The sequence below is a fragment of the Gopherus evgoodei genome, chromosome 1 (assembly GCF_007399415.2).
Source record: "Gopherus evgoodei ecotype Sinaloan lineage chromosome 1, rGopEvg1_v1.p, whole genome shotgun sequence".
In the NCBI taxonomy this organism is placed as follows: Eukaryota; Metazoa; Chordata; order Testudines; family Testudinidae; genus Gopherus; species Gopherus evgoodei.
Window position 1 is genome coordinate 96,575,047 of NC_044322.1, and position 23,950 is coordinate 96,598,996.

The 23,950-nt window shown below is 42.6% G+C and overlaps 1 protein-coding gene across 7 annotated transcripts in view; it reads left to right on the forward strand.

Annotated features, from left to right (window-relative positions):
- The window catches only part of MBNL2 (muscleblind like splicing regulator 2), a 249,726-nt gene that overhangs the window by 186,771 nt on the left and 39,005 nt on the right, over positions 1 to 23,950 (forward strand). For 5 of the 7 annotated variants that reach the window (XM_030567623.1, XM_030567614.1, XM_030567588.1 and 2 more), the window contains 4 exons: positions 7,446 to 7,610; positions 12,810 to 13,010; positions 13,687 to 13,950; positions 23,512 to 23,565. In XM_030567623.1, the coding sequence (XP_030423483.1) occupies positions 7,446 to 7,610; positions 12,810 to 13,010; positions 13,687 to 13,950; positions 23,512 to 23,565 (684 nt within the window). The remainder of the gene's footprint in view (positions 1 to 7,445; positions 7,611 to 12,809; positions 13,011 to 13,686; positions 13,951 to 23,511; positions 23,566 to 23,950) is intronic. The other 2 variants (XM_030567632.1, XM_030567642.1) reach the window with 1 other exon arrangement.

Sequence of the window (23,950 nt, forward strand, 5' to 3'; positions counted from 1 at the left end):
GGCACCGCCGTACCTCTCGCAGCCGATCTTGGCATGGAGATGTAAGGCACCGGTCGACCTCCCAGCACCGCACTGGTTGCAGGTCCCAGTCCCGATCCCGGCACCGGTACGACTTCCGGTACCGTTTGCCGGTACCGCGCAGACAAGAGTCCAATGGACGCAGAGACGTGGTCCAATCGACTTCAGCTCCTCTGTGGCCTTCGCGTCATCCATCTGTCTCCTCCCATGCGGACAGTGCCTCCTTGCAGGGATTCGGATACGCATACCCATGGCCCGGACCGCGGACCTCATCAGTGGTCCTTTTGGACACCTTGGGCTTATCATCAAGCTCAAGGCGAACCGACTGGCCCATCACACTCTGGTCACTCAGAGCACCGTGTGCCCGAGGCCACCGTCAGCAGACCTCCCCCCGCTGGCACAGAGGAAACCAGTGCACTCGCTCCGGACCCGCATGATCTTCCAGAGACGGAGGTCCCCCCCGACCAGGCGTCAGTGCAGGACCCACTTGTCCCGGGGCTGTCATCCTCCTCTTCCCCAGATGAGGCAGTAGCGGGGACATCATCGCCGGGGCCACCTCCGATTGATCTCCGGTCACACCAGGACCTTCTGCGGCGTGTCGCCCAGACTATCAACCTTCCGGTAGAGGAGGTTCCAGAGGTGGAGGATCCGGTGATTAGCATCTTGTCCGCAGAGACACCAACCAGAGTGGCTCTCCCCTTCATCCGTTCGATCCAGGCTAGAGCAGACACTATCTGACAATCCCCGGCTTCCATCCCATCCATAGCCAAGGGGGTCGAACAGAAATACATGGTGCCTTCCAAGGGGTCTGAGTACCTCTATGTGCACCCCGCTCCCTGTTCATTGGTGGTACAGTCCATCAACGAATGGGAGCGCCACGGCCAACAAGCCCCCGCACCTAAATCTAGGGAGGCCAGGTGCATGGATTTGTTGGGTCGGAAAATCAAGCCCTCCTGAGCAGATACAATTACAATACCTGGGACGTGGTTGGGAAGTTCACCAAGTTGGTTCCGCAGGATTCCCGCCAGGAATTTGCAGCACTCCTGGAGGAGGGGAAGAGGGTCGCAAGGACCTCCTTACATGCCTTGCTAGATGCCACCGATTCGGCGGCTAGAACGGTCGCCTCTGGCATAGCCATGTGACATATATCATGGTTGCAAGTGTCCGGCCTGCCACCTGAGCTGCAGCATACCATACAAGACTTGCCGTTTGATGGACAAGACTTGTTCTCGCAAAAGACGGACCCCAGACTGCAGAGTCTAAAGGACAACCGAGTAATTATGCGTTCGTTGGGAATGCATACGCCTCAGACTCAAAGACGGTCATTCCGCTCCCAACCTCAGCGCCCTTACCCCCCACCTTGGCCAAGACAAGACTTTGCCAGAAGACGAGGTCGTACCAATCGCAGACGTCAGTCTGGACCTCAAGGGGGTAACAATTCCGGTCCCACCAAACCAACACTGGGACCCAAATCAAACTTTTGAGGGTGCGCCAGAGAGCAGTGTACCAATTGCCTCCCCGGATCCCTTTCAGTTTTACAACCGCCTTTCCCTGTTCCTTCCTACGTGGTCCCAGTTGACTTCAGATCGTTGGGTCCTACGTATGGTGGAGCTTGGATACCATCCTTAGTTTGTTTCACCCCCTCCCTCCCACCCCACCTCCTCGTCCCTCTTCAGGGACCCTCTCACAAGCAACTCCTCATCCAGGAAATCTGCAGGCTCCTCTCAATTGGAGCTATAGAGGAGGTACCGGAGGAGTTAAGGGGCAAGGGGTTTTATTCCCAATATTTCCTAATTCCCAAGGCGAAAGGGGGCCTCAGGCCTATCCTAGACCTGCGAGGGCTGAACAAATTCATCAAAAAGTTCAAGTTCCGCATGGTATCCCTGGGAACCATCATTCCTTCCCTGGACCCCGGAGATTGGTACGCCGCTCTCGACATGAACAATGCATATTTCCACATTGCAATTTATCCCCCACACAGGCGGTATCTGCACTTTGTGGTAAATCATCGACACTAGCAGTTTACTGTTCTCCCCTTTGGCCTCTCCTCGGCCCCTCGTGTCTTCACGAAGTGTATGGCGGTCGTCGCTGCTTCCCTATGCTGTTGTCGAATACATGTCTTCCCTTACCTCGACGACTGGCTTATCCGATGGGCCTCCGAGGCACAAGTCATCAGCCATGTGACCATTATCAAGGACCTGTTTATGCGTCTAGGCCTGATCATCAATTTAGACAAGTCCACTCTGGTGCCTATGCAGAGGATAGAGTTTATCGGGGCAATGCTGGACTCCAACCGTGCAAGGCCAGTTAACCCCCACACCGGTTTCAGACCATAGTCTCCCTTGTCCAAAGTCTTCAGAGTTTTCCAACAACCTCTGCTCGCACTTGCCTTGGTCTCCTCGGTCACATGGCTGCATGCACATTCGTCACAAAGCACGCCAGACTGCGAATGCTTCCTCTACAGATCTGGCTCGTCTCCGTCTATCGGCCGGGCAGAGATGCCATAGACATCATTCTGACAGTTCCGCCGAGCATTCTCGGCTCCCTCGACTGGTGGCGAACGTCATCCCGGGTGTGTGCAGGTCTGCCGTTCCATCCTCCCCAGCCCTCCACGTCCCTAACAACAGACGCGTCCTCCCTGGGCTGCGGTGCTCACCTAGAGCACTTGCGCACCCAAAGCCTTTGGTTGTCCCAGGAGTTGACGCTAGACATCAATGTCCGAGAGCTGAGAGCGGTCCGGCTGGCATGCCAAGCGTTCCAGCACCATCTGCAGGACTGTCGTGTTGCCATATTCACAGACAACACAACGGCCATGTATTACATAAACAAACAGGGAGGGACACGGTCCTCCCCCTTGTGTCAGGAAGTGATCCAACTGTGGGACTTCTGCATAGCCCATTCCATAGACCTAGTAGCCTTCTTCCTCCCAGGAGTCCGGAACACGCTTGCAGATCATCTGAGCAGGTCCTTCCTGTCGCACGAGTGGTCCATCCGTCTGGACATTCTCCATTCAGTTTTCCGGAGGTGGGGCTTTCCCCACCTGTTTGCCTCCAGAGTGAACAGTAAATGCCAGGTGTTCTGCTCCCTACAAGGTCGCTTCCCGGGCTCCCTGTCGGACGCGTTCCTCATTTCGTGGACGAGCCACCTCTGTTATGCCTTCCCACTGTTTCCTGTCATCCACCGAGTTCTACTCAAGCTCTGCAGGGACAAAGCCCGCCTTATCTTGATCGCTCCAGCTTGGCCGAGGCAGCATTTGTACACCATGCTGCTCGACCTGTCTCTGTCAGACCCAATTCCCCTGCCACTCTGCCCGGACCTGATCATGCAGGACTTCGGCAGGCTGCACCACCTGGACCTGCAGTCCCTTCATCTGACAGCATGGCTGCTGGCTGGTTGAGCCAATTGGAGTTGCGTTGTTCTGCCACAGTGCAACAGGTGCTGCTGGGAAGCAGAAAGCCCTCCACGCAATCAACATACCTCGCTAAATGGAAGCGCTTTTGTCACTAGTGCGCCCAGCAGGACCTTTCTCCGCCATCTGTATTAGTCCCCACTATCTTGGACTATTTATGGTCTCTCAAAGAGCAAGGTCTAGCGATCTCTTCTCTAAGAGTGCATCTTGCAGCTATTTCCACCTTCCATCCTGGGGAGGCTGGCAGTTCCGTCTTTTCCCACCCTATAGTTTCCAGATTCCTCAAGGGCTTGGAGCGACTCTGCCCCCAGGTCAAACACCCAACCCCTACCTGGGACCTGAACCTCGTCTTAACCAGGCTCATGGAGCCCCCCCTTTGAGCCTTTAGCCACATGCTCGCTGCTGTACTTGTCCTGGAAGACAGCATTCTTAGTCGCTGTCACCTCGGCTAGACGAGTCTCAGAACTTCGAGCATTGACTATGGATCCTCCGTATACGGTGTTCCATAAGGACAAGGTACAGCTGCAACCACACCCAGCATTCCTCCCTAAGGTCGTCTCTGCCTTTCACGTTAATCAGGACATCTTCCTGCCAGTCTTTTTTCCAAAGCTGCACTCATCACGACGGGAACAGCAGCTGCATACTCTGGATGTCCACAGGGCTCTCGCCTTTTACATCGAGAGGACCAAACCCTTCCAGCGTTCACCTCAGCTATTTGTAGCGGTGGCAGAACGTATGAAGGGCATGGCAATCTCTTCCCAACATATTGCATCTTGGGTGACATCCTGTATTCGGGCATGCTATGACTTGGCTCACGTTCCGACTGGCCATCTCACCGCCAACTCTACTCGGGCTCAAGCCTCATCTGCTGCGTTCTTAGCCCATGTTCCCATACAGGAAATCTGCCGCGCGGCCACCTGGTCTTCCATCCACACCTTTGCATCGCACTATGCATTGGTCCAGCAGTCCAGAGATGATGCCGCCTTCGGCTCAGCGGTCTTACATTCCGCAACGTCTCGCTCCGGCCCCACCACCTAGGTAAGGCTTGGGAATCACCTAACTGGAATGGATATGAGCAAGCACTCGAAGAAGAAAAGACGGTTACTCACCTTTGTAACTGTTGTTCTTCGAGATGTGTTGCTCATATCCATTCCACACCCGCCCTCCTTTCCCACTGTCGGAGTAGCCGGCAAGAAGGAACTGAGGAGCGGATGGGCCAGCAGGGGTATATATCAGGCGCCATAGCGGCGCCACTCCGGGGGCGCCCTGCCAGCCCACCGAGTGTTGCTAGGGTAAAAATCTCCGAACGTGCACACGGCGCACGTGCACCTAACTGGAATGGATACGAACAACACATCTCGAAGAACAATAGTTACAAAGGTGAGTAACCGTCTTTTCCCTGTGGTGATTTTTCATAAAACACCTATATTACTCTACTAGTGTCCTTTCTTTACCTCTGTATTTTAATGGATTTTTCCAACTGTGTATGTCTTTGGGGAAGAATCATAAAACTAAGCAATGGAAAGTTCTTTTCTTTTTTTTTCTTTTTTTTTTTTTTTCTAATTTCTCAATTTAAAAACTCATCATCTACAGGTTAAAACAACCAGGAGTCCTTGTGGCACCTTAGAAACTAACAGATTTATTTGGGCATAAGGTTTTGTGGGCTAAAACCCACTTCATCAGATGCATGGAGTGGAAAATACAGTAGGCAGGTATAAATGCACAGCACCTGAAAAGATAGAAGTTGCCCTACCGAGAGGGGGGGGGGTCAGTGCTAACGAAGCCAATTTAGTCATGGTAGATATGGCCCATTCTCAACAGTTTGCTTAGAGACTGTCTGGTTTGTCTGACGTACATGGCAGAGGGGCATTGCTGGCACATGATGGCATATATCACAAATTAATTTGCAAACTTGACACCATGAAATTAGGTCTGAATAAAGATGGAGTGGCTGGGTCACTACAAAAAATAATTTTAAAATTAATGTTTAAAAATCAGTGTTTATTATGCCTGGCTTAATTATTAAATACAGCCTTGACTTTTTAACTTTGCTACTACATACTTTTTAACAAGAATATCACACTGTTCAATTATTTTTGATTTAGTAACATAAAAATTTCTCCTATGTTCTATAATATGAAAGGATGGAGATAAAAGAAAATAAGGCAATTTCTGTTTTAGGCTGATGTTGATTTATCCTCTCTGTATATTTTTAGCTATATGCCTTCTGAATCAACACAACGTATAGTTATTAATTTTGGTCTACAAATATTCTTTGTCAAATAGTGTGCTGTGCTACACCAGTGTGAATCTGAGGTAACATAACTGTATGCATAAGCCCCCACCTAATACAAAAGGAGTATTCAAACCCACCCAGAGCTTTTATTAACTATTGTTTTAGGTGGGTGTGTATGTAAGGGGGGAAGGCAGAAGAGAGGAAAAAACTGAGGCCATGTCTACACTACAAAATTAAGTCAACCTAACTTACATCAATATACAACCGCCTCAGTAATTACATCACTTGTGTGTGTCTACATTTTGCTCCTTATGTCAGCGGTGCATGTCCTCACCAGGAGCACTTGTATCAAGCGTATTGTCAGTGTAAGGCATTGTGGGGTGGCTCCTGAAAGCCGGTAACAGTCGACACAAGCAATGCAGTGTTTCCACTGATACTGCATCAATATAACTACATTGATCTTGACTCCACGCCACTTGGGGGAGGTGGAGTTATTAAGTCGGCGTAGTGAGACAGTTACAATGGCAGGAGCAAAATGTAATGTCAACCAGATCTGAGAGAGAGAACCTGAAAAGTTAGCTGAAAACACTGTGGCTGACACCAGAAGAAACCTGGGAAGAGGTTTTAGGGTTCAGTTCAGGCTGAAAAGCATGTTCTTGGTTCTGTGAATAGGTTTGCAGAATTCATTTTTTATTTTTTTTATTTTTTTATAATTTTGACAGATAATGTCAATGTTTAGTTTAAAGCTTTTTTTTTTTAACTTTTTATCAATTTTAAATTTTCACAGTTGTACAAAGATGTGGGGGGGGGGTTGGACAATAATTATTTAAAGACATTGAGATTCAAAAAGTCAAAGCTTTAAAATCATTGAAACACAAATTATTAATATTATATGCCAAAATATACAAAATAAATATCCTTAAATAAAACTCTAAGAAGTTCTCAAGCAGCATTTTTCTTTCTTTGACTATCTGTAAATTTCAATGATGATCTATGGAAATATTTTTTTCAGCATTTGTATATGTATGGTGAAATTAAGGTTTATTGACATTTACCGATAAAAAATCTAATCATTCCAATCCTAATTGTGAAGAAAAAAAAAATCTGTTTCCTGCTATTGTTTCCTCCTGTATTTAGGGAACCAGGACTTTGTATATTCTTTGTAAGGAAACAAAACTGCATCAGAGAAATACCGATCACCAATTCCTACATCAAACTGGAACCCACACAGAATCCCCAAATTTGACTAGCTGTTCAAGTTGAAAAGGGGCAACAATACAGTGGAGTGGAAGCACAAAGAAAACTACTAATATTAAGATTTGTAGTTCTGCAAACATACATCTAATATTCAGTGTTTAAAAGCTATGTTTTGTTTTAAATTAAAATGTTACATCTATTAATAAAATTAATTATTAACGTTTATATTATGGTAACATCAGAGGCCATGATGAGGATATCTTGAGAGGAAATTCAAGCAGTCTGGCTAATATTCAGGGCATTAATTCTGAAGCAATGTCCTGTATTTACCATTTAACATACCATCAATCATTTTCTAAAATTAGCCTTTTTTTTTTAATTTTTCAGTTGATAACATTAGTGACCAACTACGGTTACTGGCCTGAGGCATAGCTGTAAACTGTCATCTCCTCCTATCTAGTCACTTAATTCCAAGGAAATGCCTTGCAACTCAATTTTTGTTGCTTAATTGATGGTGTAATATTTTGCTATGAGACACCAAACGGCCATTCAAAGCTATAAAGCAACTGATGTAATTTTTTGCAGGGTCGTTGTACAAGAGAGAACTGCAAGTATCTTCATCCACCAACACATTTAAAAACTCAACTAGAAATTAATGGCAGGAACAACTTAATCCAACAGAAAACTGCAGCAGCAATGCTTGCCCAGCAGATGCAGTTCATGTTTCCAGGATCACCAATTCAGCCAATGGTAAGTATCCTTTTTCAAATGATGTGGCTGGTAATTAAAGCTCAGATGTGATATTGGGTTGACCTGAAAATGGCCTCTAAACACCTTACTACTTTCATTGTCAGTAAAAATAAATTGCTATTTAGAGACTGTGTGAAGTACAGAAATGCTGGAAAATATGCACAAAATTAAATTTGCGTGCTGAGGTGTCGTCATAGATGTGGCACATCCCCCATTCCCTATCTCGGCCTCACCTATTCTCTCCTCCCTCCTTCTCCCACCCCCTAGCCCTCCGCACTTTCTTTCTCTCAGGTTTTGAGACCCAGCTACCTTGGGTTAACTTTGCAATGGCTTTGTGCAAGATCCCCACTTGAGTGGAAAGAGTTACAACAACCATAACCATTTGGGTAGGATTGCAGTGTCTTCTTTCCCTGCTTCTATGAGCTTAATAATTGTAAATAAATCTTTAATCTCAGATTGTTCCTTTAGTTCCTTCCAGAACGGAACAAGTGATCATGTGTTCATGGTTTATGCTTGCTTCCTAGCTTAAAGTCTGAAGTGCCCCAGAATGACGTAGACAAAGAGAAATGATGATATGGGATTTCACAAGCTTCAAAAGTTCCATCTTTTGAAATCATACATAAGACAGTCTGGAGCACTTTCTGCAAATCCAGATACAAAGCAAACACCTTGCAGCCAAGAACACCAGCTTGGTATATATGTATAAATGATCAGTCCTATTGTACTCTTCAAACAGCTTAGGGCCATCTTTGTAACAAACAATAAAGATTAGAGGTGAGTGAGCACTACTCCTTTATCTCAAGCGCATTGTGACCCAGTGGGAACACTTAGTCAAAGCCAGCTTTCATTGACTTCATAGATCAGACGTTTGTGTGTGTGATCAATCAATCTCACACACACGCATGTCAGAGGGAAAGGAGACAATATGAGGGGAGCAGGGAGAGTGGACAGCAGCGAGGGTCACTGTGGGGACAGAGAAATTTAATAGGACAGGCAGAGAGATCTTTTGGTGCAAGAAAATGAAGCCTTGTTTTTATTAGCAAGTTTGGTTTTCCTAAAGATCTCTCACCAAAGACAACGGTTGTAGCCAATCCTATAATAAACTATCTAAGGATTTATTAACTAGAAAAAAGAAATGAGTTATTTATAAGGTTAAAGCAGGTAAACATGCATGCACAAATTAGTTGCAGTCTTATGTTCCAAAAGGGTAATAGAAGCTGCTGTAATATGCAAGGTATATATGTACTTTAGGGCTAACCCAGGCCAAGCCCAGGGGAACTTTTGTTTATGCTTAGAAATCTTTGCCCCTTACAATTCAAGCAGCTTAGAGGTACAGTTCTTTCTTATCAGTGATTTTTATTCCCTTCCCCCCACAGTTCAGGTTGATGGGACAAGTCCACCTGCACATCTTCTCTACATGGGTGTTGGGAGGAGCAGTTGACAGAGTTCTTGTTCTTCTGTGTTTCACAATGGCTCATTTAGTTTCAGTGGGCCTTCTTGGTGGGCCAGACCTAACACCGTCTGTAGGAAGCCAGCATTTCTACATTAGTTCATGTTCCTTTCCTGTTTGATGACTTACACAATTACAGAGGATTACCATGCAAACACCTTCTATAACCGTATACAGTAAAAGCTGTTTTATCTGGCATGTTGGGGAATGGGGGGTGCTGGTAAGTGAAAAATGCCGGTTAACTAACAGGGAGGGAGTTTGGGTGCGGGGCTGGGGCGTGGGAGGAGGTGGAAGGCGCAGGCTCTGGGAGGAAGTTTGGGTGTAGGAGGGGGCTCAGGGCAGTGGGTTGGGGCATGGGAGAGGGCTCGGGGTGCCGGATCCAGGGGTGTTCACTTTGGGTGGCTCCCTGCAAGCGGCAACTTGTCCCAACTGCTCCTAGGCGGAGGCGTGGGCAAGCGGCTCTGCATTCTGCCTCCACCTGCATGCTGCCCCCGCAGCTTCCATTGGTCTCCCAAGCCGCTGTCCCGAGCCCCTTCCCATACTCAAACTCCCTCCCAGAGCCTGCGCTCTGTACCCTCTCCCATGCTCCATCCCCTTCCAGACCTGTGTCAACCGGCCTATAAACCGGAATTTGAATGAAGATCAGAAATGCCAGTTTATAGAGCTTTCTGGTTGGTGACGTGCCGGATAAAACTACTTTTACTGTAACATGGGGGTAGAGATGTTAAAAGTGAGATTAATACATAACTGCATCCTACAAGTATTTCATAAAGTCTAAACACATTCTTATAAATCTAATACCTGTTTTAACAATACTAACCCACAGATGAGCCAGACTGGTTTCCAGCTATGCATTTGTCAGTTTTCAGTGAGTCCTAGGGGTCTGGGCATGAGCTGGCACTTGCTCTGCCAGCATCATGGTATCGATATAAAAATGTGAAATATTTTGAAGAATCAGGCCCTAAGTCTCTCACGGTAGGCACCCAAAATTAGTGGATACTTTTGGACATTATGTTTTTAATTTCTCCATGCTTCAATCTGTAAAATGGGGATAATAATAATTTTCTTTCTCGCAGAAGAGGTGTGAAGATGTATTCATTAATATTTGTGAAGTGCCCAAATATTACAGAGATGAGCACCATTAAAAACTTCATGAAGCAATTGACAATTCTTCATTTCAGTGCATGGTTTGGGTGGTGCTCAGTAAATAAGGCATAGGGGCTACAAACTGAATGATGAGGAAATATTGAACAGCTACCTCATTCCTGAGCACTGTCTGTCCTGTGCTTTAAATGAGGCAGGGATAATATGGTAGAAATAGTATGTGATCATATAATTAAAGTATGTATCATACTGCATATGCACTAGGGGCAGAATTAAACAATCTTAATGGACATTTTCTAACTATTTTGTCTTTGACTTCGCACCTTTAATGTTCTTTTAAACTAGTGGGGATTTTGTATGTAATAGGATGTTGGTTAAACTTGTCACTAATGTGAGCAAAGAAATCCCCTAAATTTCTCATAGATGTTTCTTTCCTTTTCTCCGCCCTATCAATACAATCATCATTCAAACTTTATTATTTCACCTACCAACAGAGAGTAAAAAGCAAGTTCTTTTTCTCTGTCTCAAACTGCTAGCAGGCTATGGTAGATTATCATTGATTTGGTGGAATAAAAAGTATAAAAGAAATACCTAAAAATTCAGTGAAGCTTGTAGGGTTCTTCTTGAAATTATATCTAGTGCAAAGGTTTTATTTTTTCTACTAGACATTGTGCTGCAGTAGCATGTTTATAATAGCTATTGTGTGAAATAACTGAGCATAAAGCTGCTATAGCAAGAATCCCTTTTTTTCCTTTATTATTTCCTTATTTTGATTTACAGTTTATGGATAGTATTTAGCTAGGATAGGAGCACATTTTTTTGATGTGCAGTGGAAAAAATTTTTTTTAAGTGTTAACTCTTTGCATGACTAGATTATCTTTTCCTGCAGCTGGGTACCCTGGTTGGTGGTGGTTCTGCTCTCATCATCTTCTTGGGGACTACGCTGGACTCATTCTTGACTAGCAACTTTCTCCAAGGACTGTTAAAACCCCTTTGAGCCCTATTCTTTCCCCTAAGGCTGTTTCATACAGTGTTGATGGCTAGCTTGCCCTTCTAATAAAGCCTATAGAGGCCACTTTGATGAGAGAGAGATCTCTGCCTCTTTACATTTTCTAAATGTCTCTTCAGAGCTTTGCTACATCTTGGCATTTTCTAGCTGCCAGCTTATTTTAGAGCTTTACTTTTAGTCCTACATAACAGAACCTGCATTTCTGACCTGGCAAGTGTTGCATAGGGTGGTTCAAGAACCTGATAGATTCCAGTAGTGAGTGCAGGTACAAACTATATCTCTGCAACTGATCCAGTAGCATCAGTCCAGAGCCTGCACTAGTCAGAGATTTGCTGCATTTCTATGCACATTCTTTTCATATTTGTAATTATAGTTTGCCTCTAGCAAACATCAACTCTGCAGGCCTACAAAAGACCTTTCCAATCCTGACCATGGTACTGCATTGACTCCCCACCCTGTGGAATATATAGTAGCAAATCTGCTATCCTGCTTCATCTGAGTTGGATTTCTGCATCACAGAGTTGCTTCTTCCTCTTGATACAGCTTAATTGCATTGCATTGCTTTAAATGGTTGTGAAACATAATTTCAGACCCCTATCATTCCCACCCCTTGAAGGATTTTGATTGGCTACCACAGCCCATCAACCTGAAAAGGTGGCAGTTGAATATAACAGAAACATTGCACAGGCCAGTTTTTACATGTCATAGGCACAGTAACTTAAATTGTATACAAGTACAAAATACGGCATGCAGAGTGATAGATGTGACATATGAAAGCGCTTATATAATGTATACTTTTGTTACAAAGATGGATTCAATATACTGAATAACATTTTATCTGTAAAATTCAGTTTTACCAGGGAAGCAGTTAGAAAGAGAAAGCAGTAGAAATAAGATGCACTTTATTTGAGATGTATAAATAAACCTGAAATGTAATATGAACAGTAATCTCAATAGATATTCAGATTCAAATGATAGTTGACCTGTGTAGATGCGCCGAGACCCCTTTTCTCATAATATGGCTGCAAAATGCTGTTCCTGTCCTTCACTGGAATGTATTACATCAGCGATTCTCAAACTTTAGCAACCTGAGGACCCACATTTTGATTTTAAAAAATTTACGGCCCTCTCCAAATGGCTTCTGATTTTCCCCAGGGATGCTCAACTCCTGCTCATCCTCAGGCCCTGTCCCCGCTCCACCCCTTCCCCCAAGGCCCCATTTCCACCCCACCTCTTCCCACTCCAGCCCTGTCCCTCCTCTTCCTGCTCCCTCCCTCGAGCATGCCCTGTTCCTGCTCCTCCCTCTCCTGCCCAGCGCCTCCTGCATGCCGCTGAACAGCTGTTCCACAGTGTGCAGGAGGAACTGTGAGGAGTTGATCAGTGGGGCTGTCAGCCCTGGACATGACTCGGGTCTGCATACCCCAGTTTCAGAACCGCTGTATGCCATGTTTACGAGAAGAAGATATGCAATGTAAATGTAATGTTGTCAACTTTTTAAAATTCTGATAAAAAAATTAATCAAAACCAAGGAAGACGTACAAAAGACATCAAATAAGATCTGAGAACTTTTAAAAAAAATTGTTTCAGTGTAAGGTTACCTGTTTATTTTTCATCTCACTGTGTTTTCATTTTGCAGCCCACATTTCCAGTAGGACCAGCAATAGGAACGAACACAGCTATTAGCTTTGCTCCTTACTTAACACCTGTAACCCCTGGAGTTGGGTTAGTTCCGACTGAAATCCTACCCACACCGCCTGTTATTGTTCCTGGAAGTCCCCCTGTCACAGTTCCTGGTTCGACTGCTACTCAGAAACTCTTGAGGACTGATAAACTGGAGGTATTACAGACACCATTGTGACTAGAAATGTAATTTTCTGCTAATTTATATCTAAAAGCTTTGCAGAGCTTTGTTGTCCTTAGACACGCTCTCTAATATAGCCCAAACTTTAGTTATTAAAATATAGATAAGTGCTCTTGTAGGATTTACACTCGCACTCAGTGGAAATGGTACCATTGTTTTAGTGTCATCATTTTTTTAAATATGGTTTGGATACAAATTCAATGAATGTGTTCTAGAGTTGATTGCTCAAATTTAATATGCCTAATCAATATCAAAGGTAACGAAAGGGGTTAAGTTTTTGAAATACAGCTTTGTCATTATGAATATCTTCATAGAGAAAGTAACTGGGTTCACAGGAGCAGTTAATTGACAAACACTGAGCAATATTCGTAGGGATTTTATGTTGGTGAGCAAGAATAGATTTTTTGAAATGACACAATTCTATGCAAGTTCAAATTGTTATCAAACAATACAGCTATATTAATTGCAACTTAATTAAGAGCAGGCAAACATATTTAAACAAGCATGTAAAGGACTGTTGCAAACACTGAGAGACAAGTCTAAAACACAATAAAGAATGAGCTCTGTGTGTGTGTGTGTGTGTGTGTGTTTTGTTTTTCCCAGTTAAGATTGCTGAGTCCATCAGCTGTAATTAGTGTTGTTTTGCACATAGGTGTGCAGGGAGTTCCAGCGAGGAAACTGCGCGCGGGGAGAGACCGACTGTCGCTTTGCACATCCTGCAGATAGCACAATGATTGATACAAATGACAACACTGTAACCGTTTGTATGGATTACATAAAGGGGCGTTGCATGAGGGAGAAATGCAAATATTTTCACCCTCCTGCACATTTGCAGGCCAAAATCAAAGCTGCTCAACATCAAGCCAACCAGGCTGCAGTGGCAGCTCAAGCAGCTGCTGCAGCTGCTACAGTGATGGTAAGTGCAAGACTATATGGTTAAATTTTTCATAAACTTATCAATTGTTGTTTTTCTCCAATTAGTAGTATTGTTTAAACTATTGATTTTCACACATTTATCTTAAAAGCTAGGAATTCTAAAAAGTATTGTAGACTCATAGACTTTAAAGTCAGAAGGGACCATTATGATCATCTAGTCTGACCTCCTGCACAATGCCGGCCACAGAATCTCACCCACCCACTCCTCTATCAAACCTGTGTCTGAGCCATTGAAGTCCTCAACTCATGGTTTAAAGACTATTACTTTCTTTAGGGAAAAATACTTTCTCCCTCCCTCAGTTATTTCAGCATAATAGGTTCCTTTTTGAATAGAGTGAAGTAGTTAGACACTTTGTACTATCTTTGCTCTCTGCTCCATGATGATATGCCAGATTTACCTCCTAATATATCTTGATGAGAAATAAAACTGGTAGAACTTAGTGGCCAATAGGAAGTATGTACCATATGCTATATTAGCTCTTTGATGGCAGAAATGTAAACTGAAAAATTAGGAAACAAGGAATAAAGGAAGAAGCGGTTTTGTTTCCAAGACACAGGGCACAGATGAGAGATCTGGTCTCTCCCACTGACTTACTGTAATATCCTGGGCAGGTCATTTTTAATTGCCCCGTGACTCAGTTTCCCCATTAGTAAAATGGAAATAAGGTGCTTAATTGTGAAGCTTAATTCATTAATATTTTCAGACATCCAGCTTGTATATCTGAGAATGCCATAATTATGCCTATAAATAAAATAAAATAAAATTTTATCTAGTAAGGTCAAACAAAAGAAGTTAAAGGATCTGATTTGTTTTCAAAAGTTTTATACTATTACTGAAACATGTTTAGAGGTGTCTTTCTCTCAATGTCCTTTTGCAGAATGGCTGATGCTGTTACTAGCAACAGTTCTACGCCAGTACTGATAGAGTTGAACAAATAAAGCATGAAGGGTTTTATTCAGGGGACAGCAGTATAGTCAGCCCACGGATCAAAGCAGCATTGTCCTAATTCCTGGCACTGAAAGAATAATTATACCGATGTGACTTGTGGGTAATGCATACAATAGATGTAGACAATACAGTTACTCTTAGAGTATGGAGCCTACCAGAAACACAATACAGTACAGTATATAACTATTGCAGAGTATTGTATTTAGAAAATAAATAGAGACCAGACATTTAGGGGACAAAGAGTGAGTTTCTTTCGAATGTGGCAACTGTGAAAGAATTTAAATCTCCAAACAGAAGGAAAAGAGCAGAGGAGAATTTCCCCTAATTCAGTATTTTCTCCTACAATATTTCCAGTCTCTATTTAAAATATAGGAATTTTAGCTAAACCTTCTCTGTGCTCACAGAAGCTGAGGACCGGTCTGGAAATAAAAATGAGTGAATATCTGAGATTTTTGCTGTTAGAGCAGGGCAGATGACTGATTTTTGGGGTTGTGGGGGGAACGCAGAATGCCCAGCAAACCAAAAAATCAGAAAAAATATTAGATTTGTTTCCCTCCTCTGAATCAGGCAGAGAGAAGATTTGCATCCATGTCTCTTATCTCCCAGATAATTGCGTTAATCACCAGACTATAGAGTCAAAGTTCAGTATCTCACTGTGGCCCACTGAAAATTTAAGAATTCTACAAAATGGAACGGCTTCAACAGGAGAGATTGAGAGCAACCCATCTACAATAGTCTATAGCCTGGTGGTTAGGAAACTCACTTAGCCAGGAAGGAGACTTGCGTAGAAATCCCTGCTCCAGAATGGCAGTTCAAATCTTGGTTTCTCACCTGCCTTGCAAATGCCCTAAATACTGGACTAAAGATTGTGAGGGACATATGGACAGACACATGCACTCTTTTTGAAACTGACCCTGAAATTTTTTTCCCGGCCAAAATGAACCAGGCCATATTCATGAATAGTTTCAGGTTGACCCAAACTGCATTTTTGGCTAATAAATTAAAATAAATTTCATCCAGATCCAGTATCAGTCCTTCAATCACGCAAAATTCGTCACTTCTAGATATAAAAACCAGGCCTGTCGATTAATAGCAGTTATCTCACGCAATTAACTCAAAAAATTAATCATGATTAAAAAAAAATTAATTGCGATTAATCACAGTTTTAATCACACTGTTAAACAATAGAATACCAATTGAAATTTATTAAATATTTTGGATGTTTTTCTGCATTTTCATATATTTTGTATTCTGTGTTGTAATTGAAATAAAAATGTGTATTATTTCTTATTACAAACATTTGCCCTGTAAAAATGATAAAAAATAGTATTTTTTAATTCACCTCATACAAGTTCTGTAATGCAATCTCTTTGTTGTGAAAGTGCAACTTACAAATGTAGATTGTAAACTCAAAACCAAAACAATGTGAAACTTCAGAGTCTATAAGTCCACTCAATCCTACTTCTTGTTCAGCCAATTGCTAAGACAAACAAGTTTGTTTACATTTACAGGAGATAATGCTGCCTTCTTCTTATTTACAATGTCACCAGAAAGTGAGAACAGGCATTTGCATGGTACTTTTGTAGCTGGCATTGCAAGGTATTTATGTGCCAGATAGGTAAACATTCCTATGGCCCTTCATGCTTCTGCCTCCATTCGAGAGGACATGCTTCCATGCTGATGACACTCGTTAAATTCAATTAACGCATTTTTTTTTGTGACTGAAATCCTTGGGGGATAATTGTCCCCTGCTCTGTTTTACCCACATTCTGCCAGATATTTCATGTTACAGTAGTCTCGGGTGATGACCCAGCGCATGTTGTTCATTTTAAGAACACTTTCACTGCAGATTTCACAAAACGCAAAGAAGGTACCAATGTGAGATTTCTAAAGATAGCTACAGCACTCGACCCAAGGTTTAAGAATCTGAAGTGCATTCCAAAATCTGAGAGGGACAAGGTGTGGAGCATGCTTTCCGAAGTCTTAAAAGAGCAACATTCCAATGTGGAAACTACAAAACCCAAATCACAAAAAAAGGAAATCAACCTTCTGCTGGTGGCATCTGACTCAGAAAATGAAAATGAACATGAGTCAGTCTGCTCTGCTTTGGATTGTTATCGAGCAGAACCAGTCATCAGCATGGACCCATGTTCCCTGGAGTGGTGGTTGAAGAATGAAGGGACATATGAATCTTTAGCACATCTGGCATGTAAATATCTTGTGACACCAGCTACAACAGTGCCTTGAGAATGCCAGTTCTCACTTTCAGGTGACATTGTAAACAAGAAGCAGGCAGCATTATCTCCTGCAAATATAAACAAACTTGTTTGTCTGAGCCGTTGGCTTAACAAGAAGTAGGACTGAGGGGACTTGCAGGCTCTAAAATTTTACCTTGTTTTATTTTTGAATGCAGGGTTTTTTGCACATAATTCTATATTTGTAAATTCAACTTTCATGATAAAGAGATTGCACTACAGTACTTGTATTAGGTTGAAAATATTATTTCTTTTGTTTTCTTACAGTGCAAATACTTGTAATCAAAATAAATATAAAGTGAGTACTGTACACTTTGTATTCTGTGTTGTAATTGAAATCAATATATTTGAAAATGTAGAAAACATCCAAAAATATTTAAATGAATGGTGTTCTATTATTGTTTAGTAGTGCGATTACTCACAATTAATTTTTAATTGCTTGACAGCCCTAATAAAAACATAAACAACTTATTTTTCTGAGCCAAACTAGTTCTAAGATATGCCTCCTTTTATTGAAATAAGCCGCATTCAAGACAGAGATCAAGAGGAAGAGTCTTTTGAAACACAATTTTGAATTACTAGCATTATACCGCCAAAGGAGAAGAAGGCTGAAAGCCACATGATGGTATATTATTCCTGTGGAAAATTTTATAAATGGCCTTTAATTGGATATTTAAACTCCCAAGAATTACAATGTAGACAAAATAAGCTTTTTTTATCCCATTTATTTTTATTTAATACAAATCCAAAACAAAGGGAAACCATGGGTCAAAATAAATAAATGGGCTCAATCCTCCATTGATACAAATAATATGGGAGAGTATGGGGAAAAGTGGTTTCTGATACAATATATATATATATATATATAGGAGAGGCCCCCCAAAAATGGTCAAGAATAATTCAGTCAAAATACTGTCTGATCTAAAAAAAAATAAAAAATTCTGGTGGATCTACGTTGGAAGGAACAATCAAGGATCCTTAACCAACAGTTCCTGCTTCCAGATGGATCCTGAGTTGAAATTATGGTCTCACAGCAGACCTACCCTGATACATGTACTTGTTGGGCAGGGATATGGATCAAAAGGCTTGAGAACTTAAAACCTAGATTATGCAGGGATCTATAGACTAATATGAAGAGAAGGGGTTAATTTACACACTTCATAAATGTTTGAACATGTGGGGGTGGCATGTGGTTCCCTGTACTGCCCCTTTCTGCCGGCATGGTCCCCTCAGCTCCCATTGGCCACAGTTCCCCATTCCCAGCCAATGGGAGCTGCAGGGGTGGGTGTTTCGAGATAGAAACGGCATGCTAAGACTCCTGCCAGCCCTTCCCCCCCCCACGCCGCGCACACACACACACAGGGCCATGCTGGCTTCTTCTGGGAGCGGCATGTGGCCACGGCAGGCAAGGAGCATGCCTTAGCGAGAGTCCAGCAGCACTGCTGGAGATCGCGATCAACTGGGAGAGTCCCCAGAATGACCAGTCCATCACGATCAACTAGTTGGTGACTACTACTGTGGGGCCACCATAAAATAGAGTTAAGGTGAGATAAAGTCACCTTTGCCCCCACTCCCTCAGGATGCATCTTCGGTGCTATGCCTCCAGGAAAGAATCCCACCCAGAAAAAGGGGGTCAGTGAATTCCAGAGTTCAATACCCCTTAAGGAATACCCTACCTCTAGCCCCTGACATTTAAACCTAGTAATTTTTCCTCAAATGGCTTAGTTCAGGTATGGGCATACTTTTTGGCCCAAGGGCCACATCTGGGTATGGAAATTGTATGGTGGGCCATGAATGCTCACAAAATTGGGGTTGGGGTGCAGGAGGGGGTGATGGCTCTGGCTAGGGATGCGGGCTCTGGAGTGGGGCCAGAAATGAGGAGTTCAGGGTGCGGGAGGGGGCTCCAGGCAGGGGCTGGAGCAGTGGGTTGGGGTGCAGGAGGGGAGAGTTGGAGGTGCGGGCTCTCGGGTGGGGCTGGGGATGAGGGATTTGGGGTGTAGGAGGGGGCTCCGGGCTGGGGCAGGCAGTTGGGGCACAGGGCAGGTCAGGGCTCCGGCTGGGGGTATGGGCTCAGGGATGGAGCCAGAAATGAGGAGTTCAGGGTACAGGAGGGGGCTCCTGGCTGGGGAAGGAGGTTGGGGTGCGGGAGGGGATCAGGGCTGGGGCAGGGGGTTGGGGCACGGGAGGAGGTTGGGGTGCAGGGTCCAGGGGTGCTTTCTTCAAGCAGCTCCTGGAAGCAGTGGCATATCCCCACTCCGGCTCCTATGTGGAGGTGCAGCCAGGTGACTCTGTGAGCTACCCTGTCCTCAGGTGCCGCCCCTGCAGCTCCCTTTAGCCGCAGTTCCCGGAGGGGGAACATTCTGCTGCTTCCAAGAGCCTCAGCATGAGCATGGAGTGGCCTCTTACCCTGCTTCCCGGCTGGAGCACGGGAACAGGGCAAGCCCCAGACCCTGCTCCCCAGCGGTAGGTTGAGGGCCGGGTGTGGCCCCATGGGTTGTAGTTTGCCCACCCCTGCCTTAGCTGATCTCAGCTTTTGAGGTAAAAGCAAGGAGATGAGCAGTCTATGAAATAGCCACAGCCCAGACCATTTATGGCTGAAAACCAGTGTTTTGGTATTATTGTGCTTTGTGAAGTGAATTTGAAGACAGTGTGATCCATTAATGTAATCATTACATTATTTATGGAGCACTAAAAGTGTGCTCAGTGCAGTAGGAAACGTGAAAGAAGACATTGAGGAACACAAAATCTAAATTAAATGTTCACCATACCTTAAACACACCTCATAATAGTATACAAAGAGTATATGAGATAGATAAAATATAAAGCCTTTATACAGCTAGTTAATTTTATTTGTTTTCTTTCTCCCACCTCTCTCCTCCTGTTCCTCTCCAGTGGTTGGTTATCATGGAAAGGACTGGTGGAAGAAATATGTTTTACAGAGGGGTTTGACTGGTGAGAGGGAGGTTCTTTGGTGAACAATGCTTCAAGCATAGGAGTAAAAGGGAAGACGGTTGTGAAGATATGAGGAAGAAGTGGACAGTCAAGGGGAAGGGGAGACAAGGAGGAAACAAGAGCTGCCTTATCGGTAGAGACATTGCTACTATAGAACCTTGAAACTGAGCATGGGAGCTTGACTTGATCTGGAAGGTGAGGGAAAAGCCCACAAAAGGATTCAAAGAAGGGAGTTTTCAATGGAGCAAACAGGTAGAGATGTATGCAAGACCGATGCAAAGTTGTGAATCAGCTCGGTGTGACACTGTGGCCTAAAGGGCTATTGCAATCCTTGGTTCTGTTATCTTTGTATTTGGCACTGGTGCGACTGCTGTTAGACTGTTATGTCCAGTTTTGGTGTCCACAATTCAGAAACAATGTTGATAAATTGGAGAAGGTTCAGAGAGCCACGAGAACAATTAAAGGATTTAAAAAACAGACCTTACAGTGAAAGACTGAGGGAGCTCAATCTATTCAGTTTAACAAAGAGAAGGTTGAGAGGTGATTTGATCAGTCTATAAGTACTTGAATGGGGTACAGAAATTTGATAGTAGAGGGCTCTTCAGTCTAGCAGACTAAGGTATAATAAATGGAAGATGATGTTAGACAAATTAAAACTTGAAATAAGCTGATAATTTTTAGCAGTGAGGATAACTAGTGGAACAATTTGCTAAGAGTTGGGGTGAATTCTCCATCAATGGCAATTTTTAAATCAAAATTAGATGTTTTCTTTAGTTCAAACAGGAATTAATTCAGAGAAGTCCTGTGCCCTGTGTATATGGGACCCCAGACTAGATGATCACAATGGTCCCTTTTGGCTTTCTGTGTGACTCTTAAGTCTAAACTGAGGGAAAGAGGATAAGGAGTGGGGATTTGGGAGTCATAAATATAGAGATAATAGGGGAAGTTGTGAGAATAGATGAGATCTGTGTTTTGGAAGATAATAGTAATGGATTGAGCACCTTAAACGCCCATTTAGTTAAAGGGGAGTTTACAGTCTTCATCACCTTTCATAATTGAATCCAGCCATAATATTTCAAACTCATATAGTTTTTCATCCATAGTGATCTCAGAATACTGTGGAAAGATGGATGGGCATTGTTAGATATTTTATAGAAGGGAGATAGGTGGGAGTGTTCAGGTTTTTTCAAAGATAGCAGGTCAAGGTGGATGAAAATAAACAGAAAACCTTTAGATCTGGCCTATCTATCTTACTCTTGTACGTATCTGGCCCCCTTTACTATCATATATATTTTATCTATACTATACTATATCAGTGCCTCATAAACTTGTCAGTATATTTATCCTCACAACTGTGCTGTGAGGTAAGGAAGTGCTATTATCCCTGTTTTACAGTTGGTGAGGTGAAGCACAAAAAGACTAAGGGTTCATCTGCATGATGTGTTAGTCCTCACCAGTGGGGTGTAAATTCTAGTCTGCACCAATGTGGTGTGCACTAACTGGCCAGGGTGGACACCGTTTGTGCACGCTAAAAATTCCTTGGTCTGTGTTAATACAGTCCCGTTTCAAATGGTACTACATTAACACACACTAGGGAACGTTTAGTGCCCACCAGGAGGTTCCACACAGTCCAGTTTGTGCATGACGTGCTGGGGCAGACTAGAACTTACACCCCACTGGTGAGGACTGCCGCAGCATGTAGATAAACCCTAAGTGACTTGCCCAAGGTCACAAAGGAAGTTTGTGGTAGATCAGATTGAATCTGGGTCTCCCACAGCCCAGGCTAGTTCTTGGACCTCCGGACCCTCCTTTCCTGATCATTAATGACCTTAATAGAGCAGATCTCATAGAGTGGAGGGTGTAGAATCTAGGAAGAAGCTAGAGAAGAAGACGTTGAGACATCAGGAATAGAGGACGTGCTTAAGGACTTTGGCTGCAAAGATATAAGGAAAGATACAAGGTGATAATTGGAGAGACAGAAATGTGGATTGTGAAAGAAGTTTTAAGGATTAGTGAAGCAAGGGCTATTCCGCAAAATGTTCATGTTGTCATTGGCCTAAGTTCTGTGACCCTAAGTTGTTTTGGAGCTGGTGCTCTCAGTACCTTGTCCTCCCTTTTTAATTATTGTTCTACTTTTATACATCTGAAGCCAAGGATAGAAACTGTCTGAGGAGCTACCTATTGTGAGTGCAAAAAACAGATTTCTGATTCATGAGGAAATCCTCCTTTCCATATGTTTTCATTAAACTCTTTTAAAATTCCCATTAAAAAAGAGTTATAGATGAAAAAGATCAACTAAATGTTTCTGCTGGAATATAGTCAAATTAGCCCTTGTGTTTTATCTCTTAATGCAAATATGGGCAATAAAACTATGCTCATGTTAAGTATTGTTTTACATTTAAATATTTTTAAATGATGCTGTATTAGCACCATGATTCCTGTTCTAACCATAAATTACATGCTCTTATTGACAAATACACCTCTACCTCGATATAACGCTGTCCTCGGGAACCAAAAAATCTTACTGCATTATAGGTGAAACTGCGCTATATTGAACTTGATTTGATCCACTGGAGCGTGAAGCCCGAGGTGTAATATTGTTTTCTATCACCTGTTCCTAAAGTTAGAATAGATTTTCCTGAATGACATCTAAGAAAATATTTGTTTAAAAATGTAGGGCTTTTTCTCAATGTAATGTGGTAAGTTAAAAAGGATAATCCAAGTTACTGTCTCAGCTATAGTGAAAAATATTAAACTGATAAGTTAGTGATTAGACATAACATTAATTTGTTATATATTGGAAATAGGAAAATTGTTTATATTTTGACCCCAAAGTCTAATGTAGTTTATTAACAAAGGCCCTGATCCAGCAAACATACACGTGAGTAATTCTATTAAAGCATTAAAACTCTCATTAGTGCTTTATATTTTAATTGTTAGTGTTGAAAATTTATTTTATGCTTTTTAACTTGACATAACTATCAGAAATTCTTGTAAGAAAATCCTGAAAACTGATGTTTTTCTGTAAAGTGTTATAATATGCTTAATGGTGTCTGCAAGCTGCTGTTTTAATTAACTTTCCTAAATTTCAAACATCTATATTTTACTCTCTTATATGCTTTTAACTAAGGTATAGTAGATGCATTTTTGCTTCAGTACTAATTCAAGGTGTAATATTCATTTCTTTAGAAAACATTTTTGTTGTTGTGCATGCCTAGTGTTTTGTATGTTGTATACTGCATTCAGAATATTTTTTTCCTTCTCACCTATCCACAATGCAATGCCGTTCCCATGATGCACCTCTGCTTGCTGTTTACCTGTATGTTAATTCGCTTGAATCCCATTGGCCCACTGCCATCATGTGCTCGCTGCCTGTTATTAAAAGACTCAGTCGACTGCCAAAGCAATGAAGCGGCCTCTCGAAGCAACTGTAGACCTGGTACTTTGACCTTTCATCTTTTGCTTTGCATGTAGCTTTTCGAAAAAGCAACTAATGAAATTTGTATTGCTTTTTTTTTAACATCAAGTGAAAACTATCATATATTATTAATTTTTAGAAAAAATTCAGTATTATATTTATCCATCTCATTCTCATATGCAATAAATGCAAACAATTTAGTTTTTTTCCTAACATTATTTCATTTTAAAATACCTTTTCATAGAAGTAAAAATTAGATATAACTGCTTTTATAATTGAAAATACTATAATCCCTCACTGTATTTAATAATAGAAAAAATATAACTAAGAAAGAATGCTTGGTAATGAAACACAAGTGGTTTTTCTTTCTATAATATTTTAAGCCCAAATTTAAAGGAAATGCCAC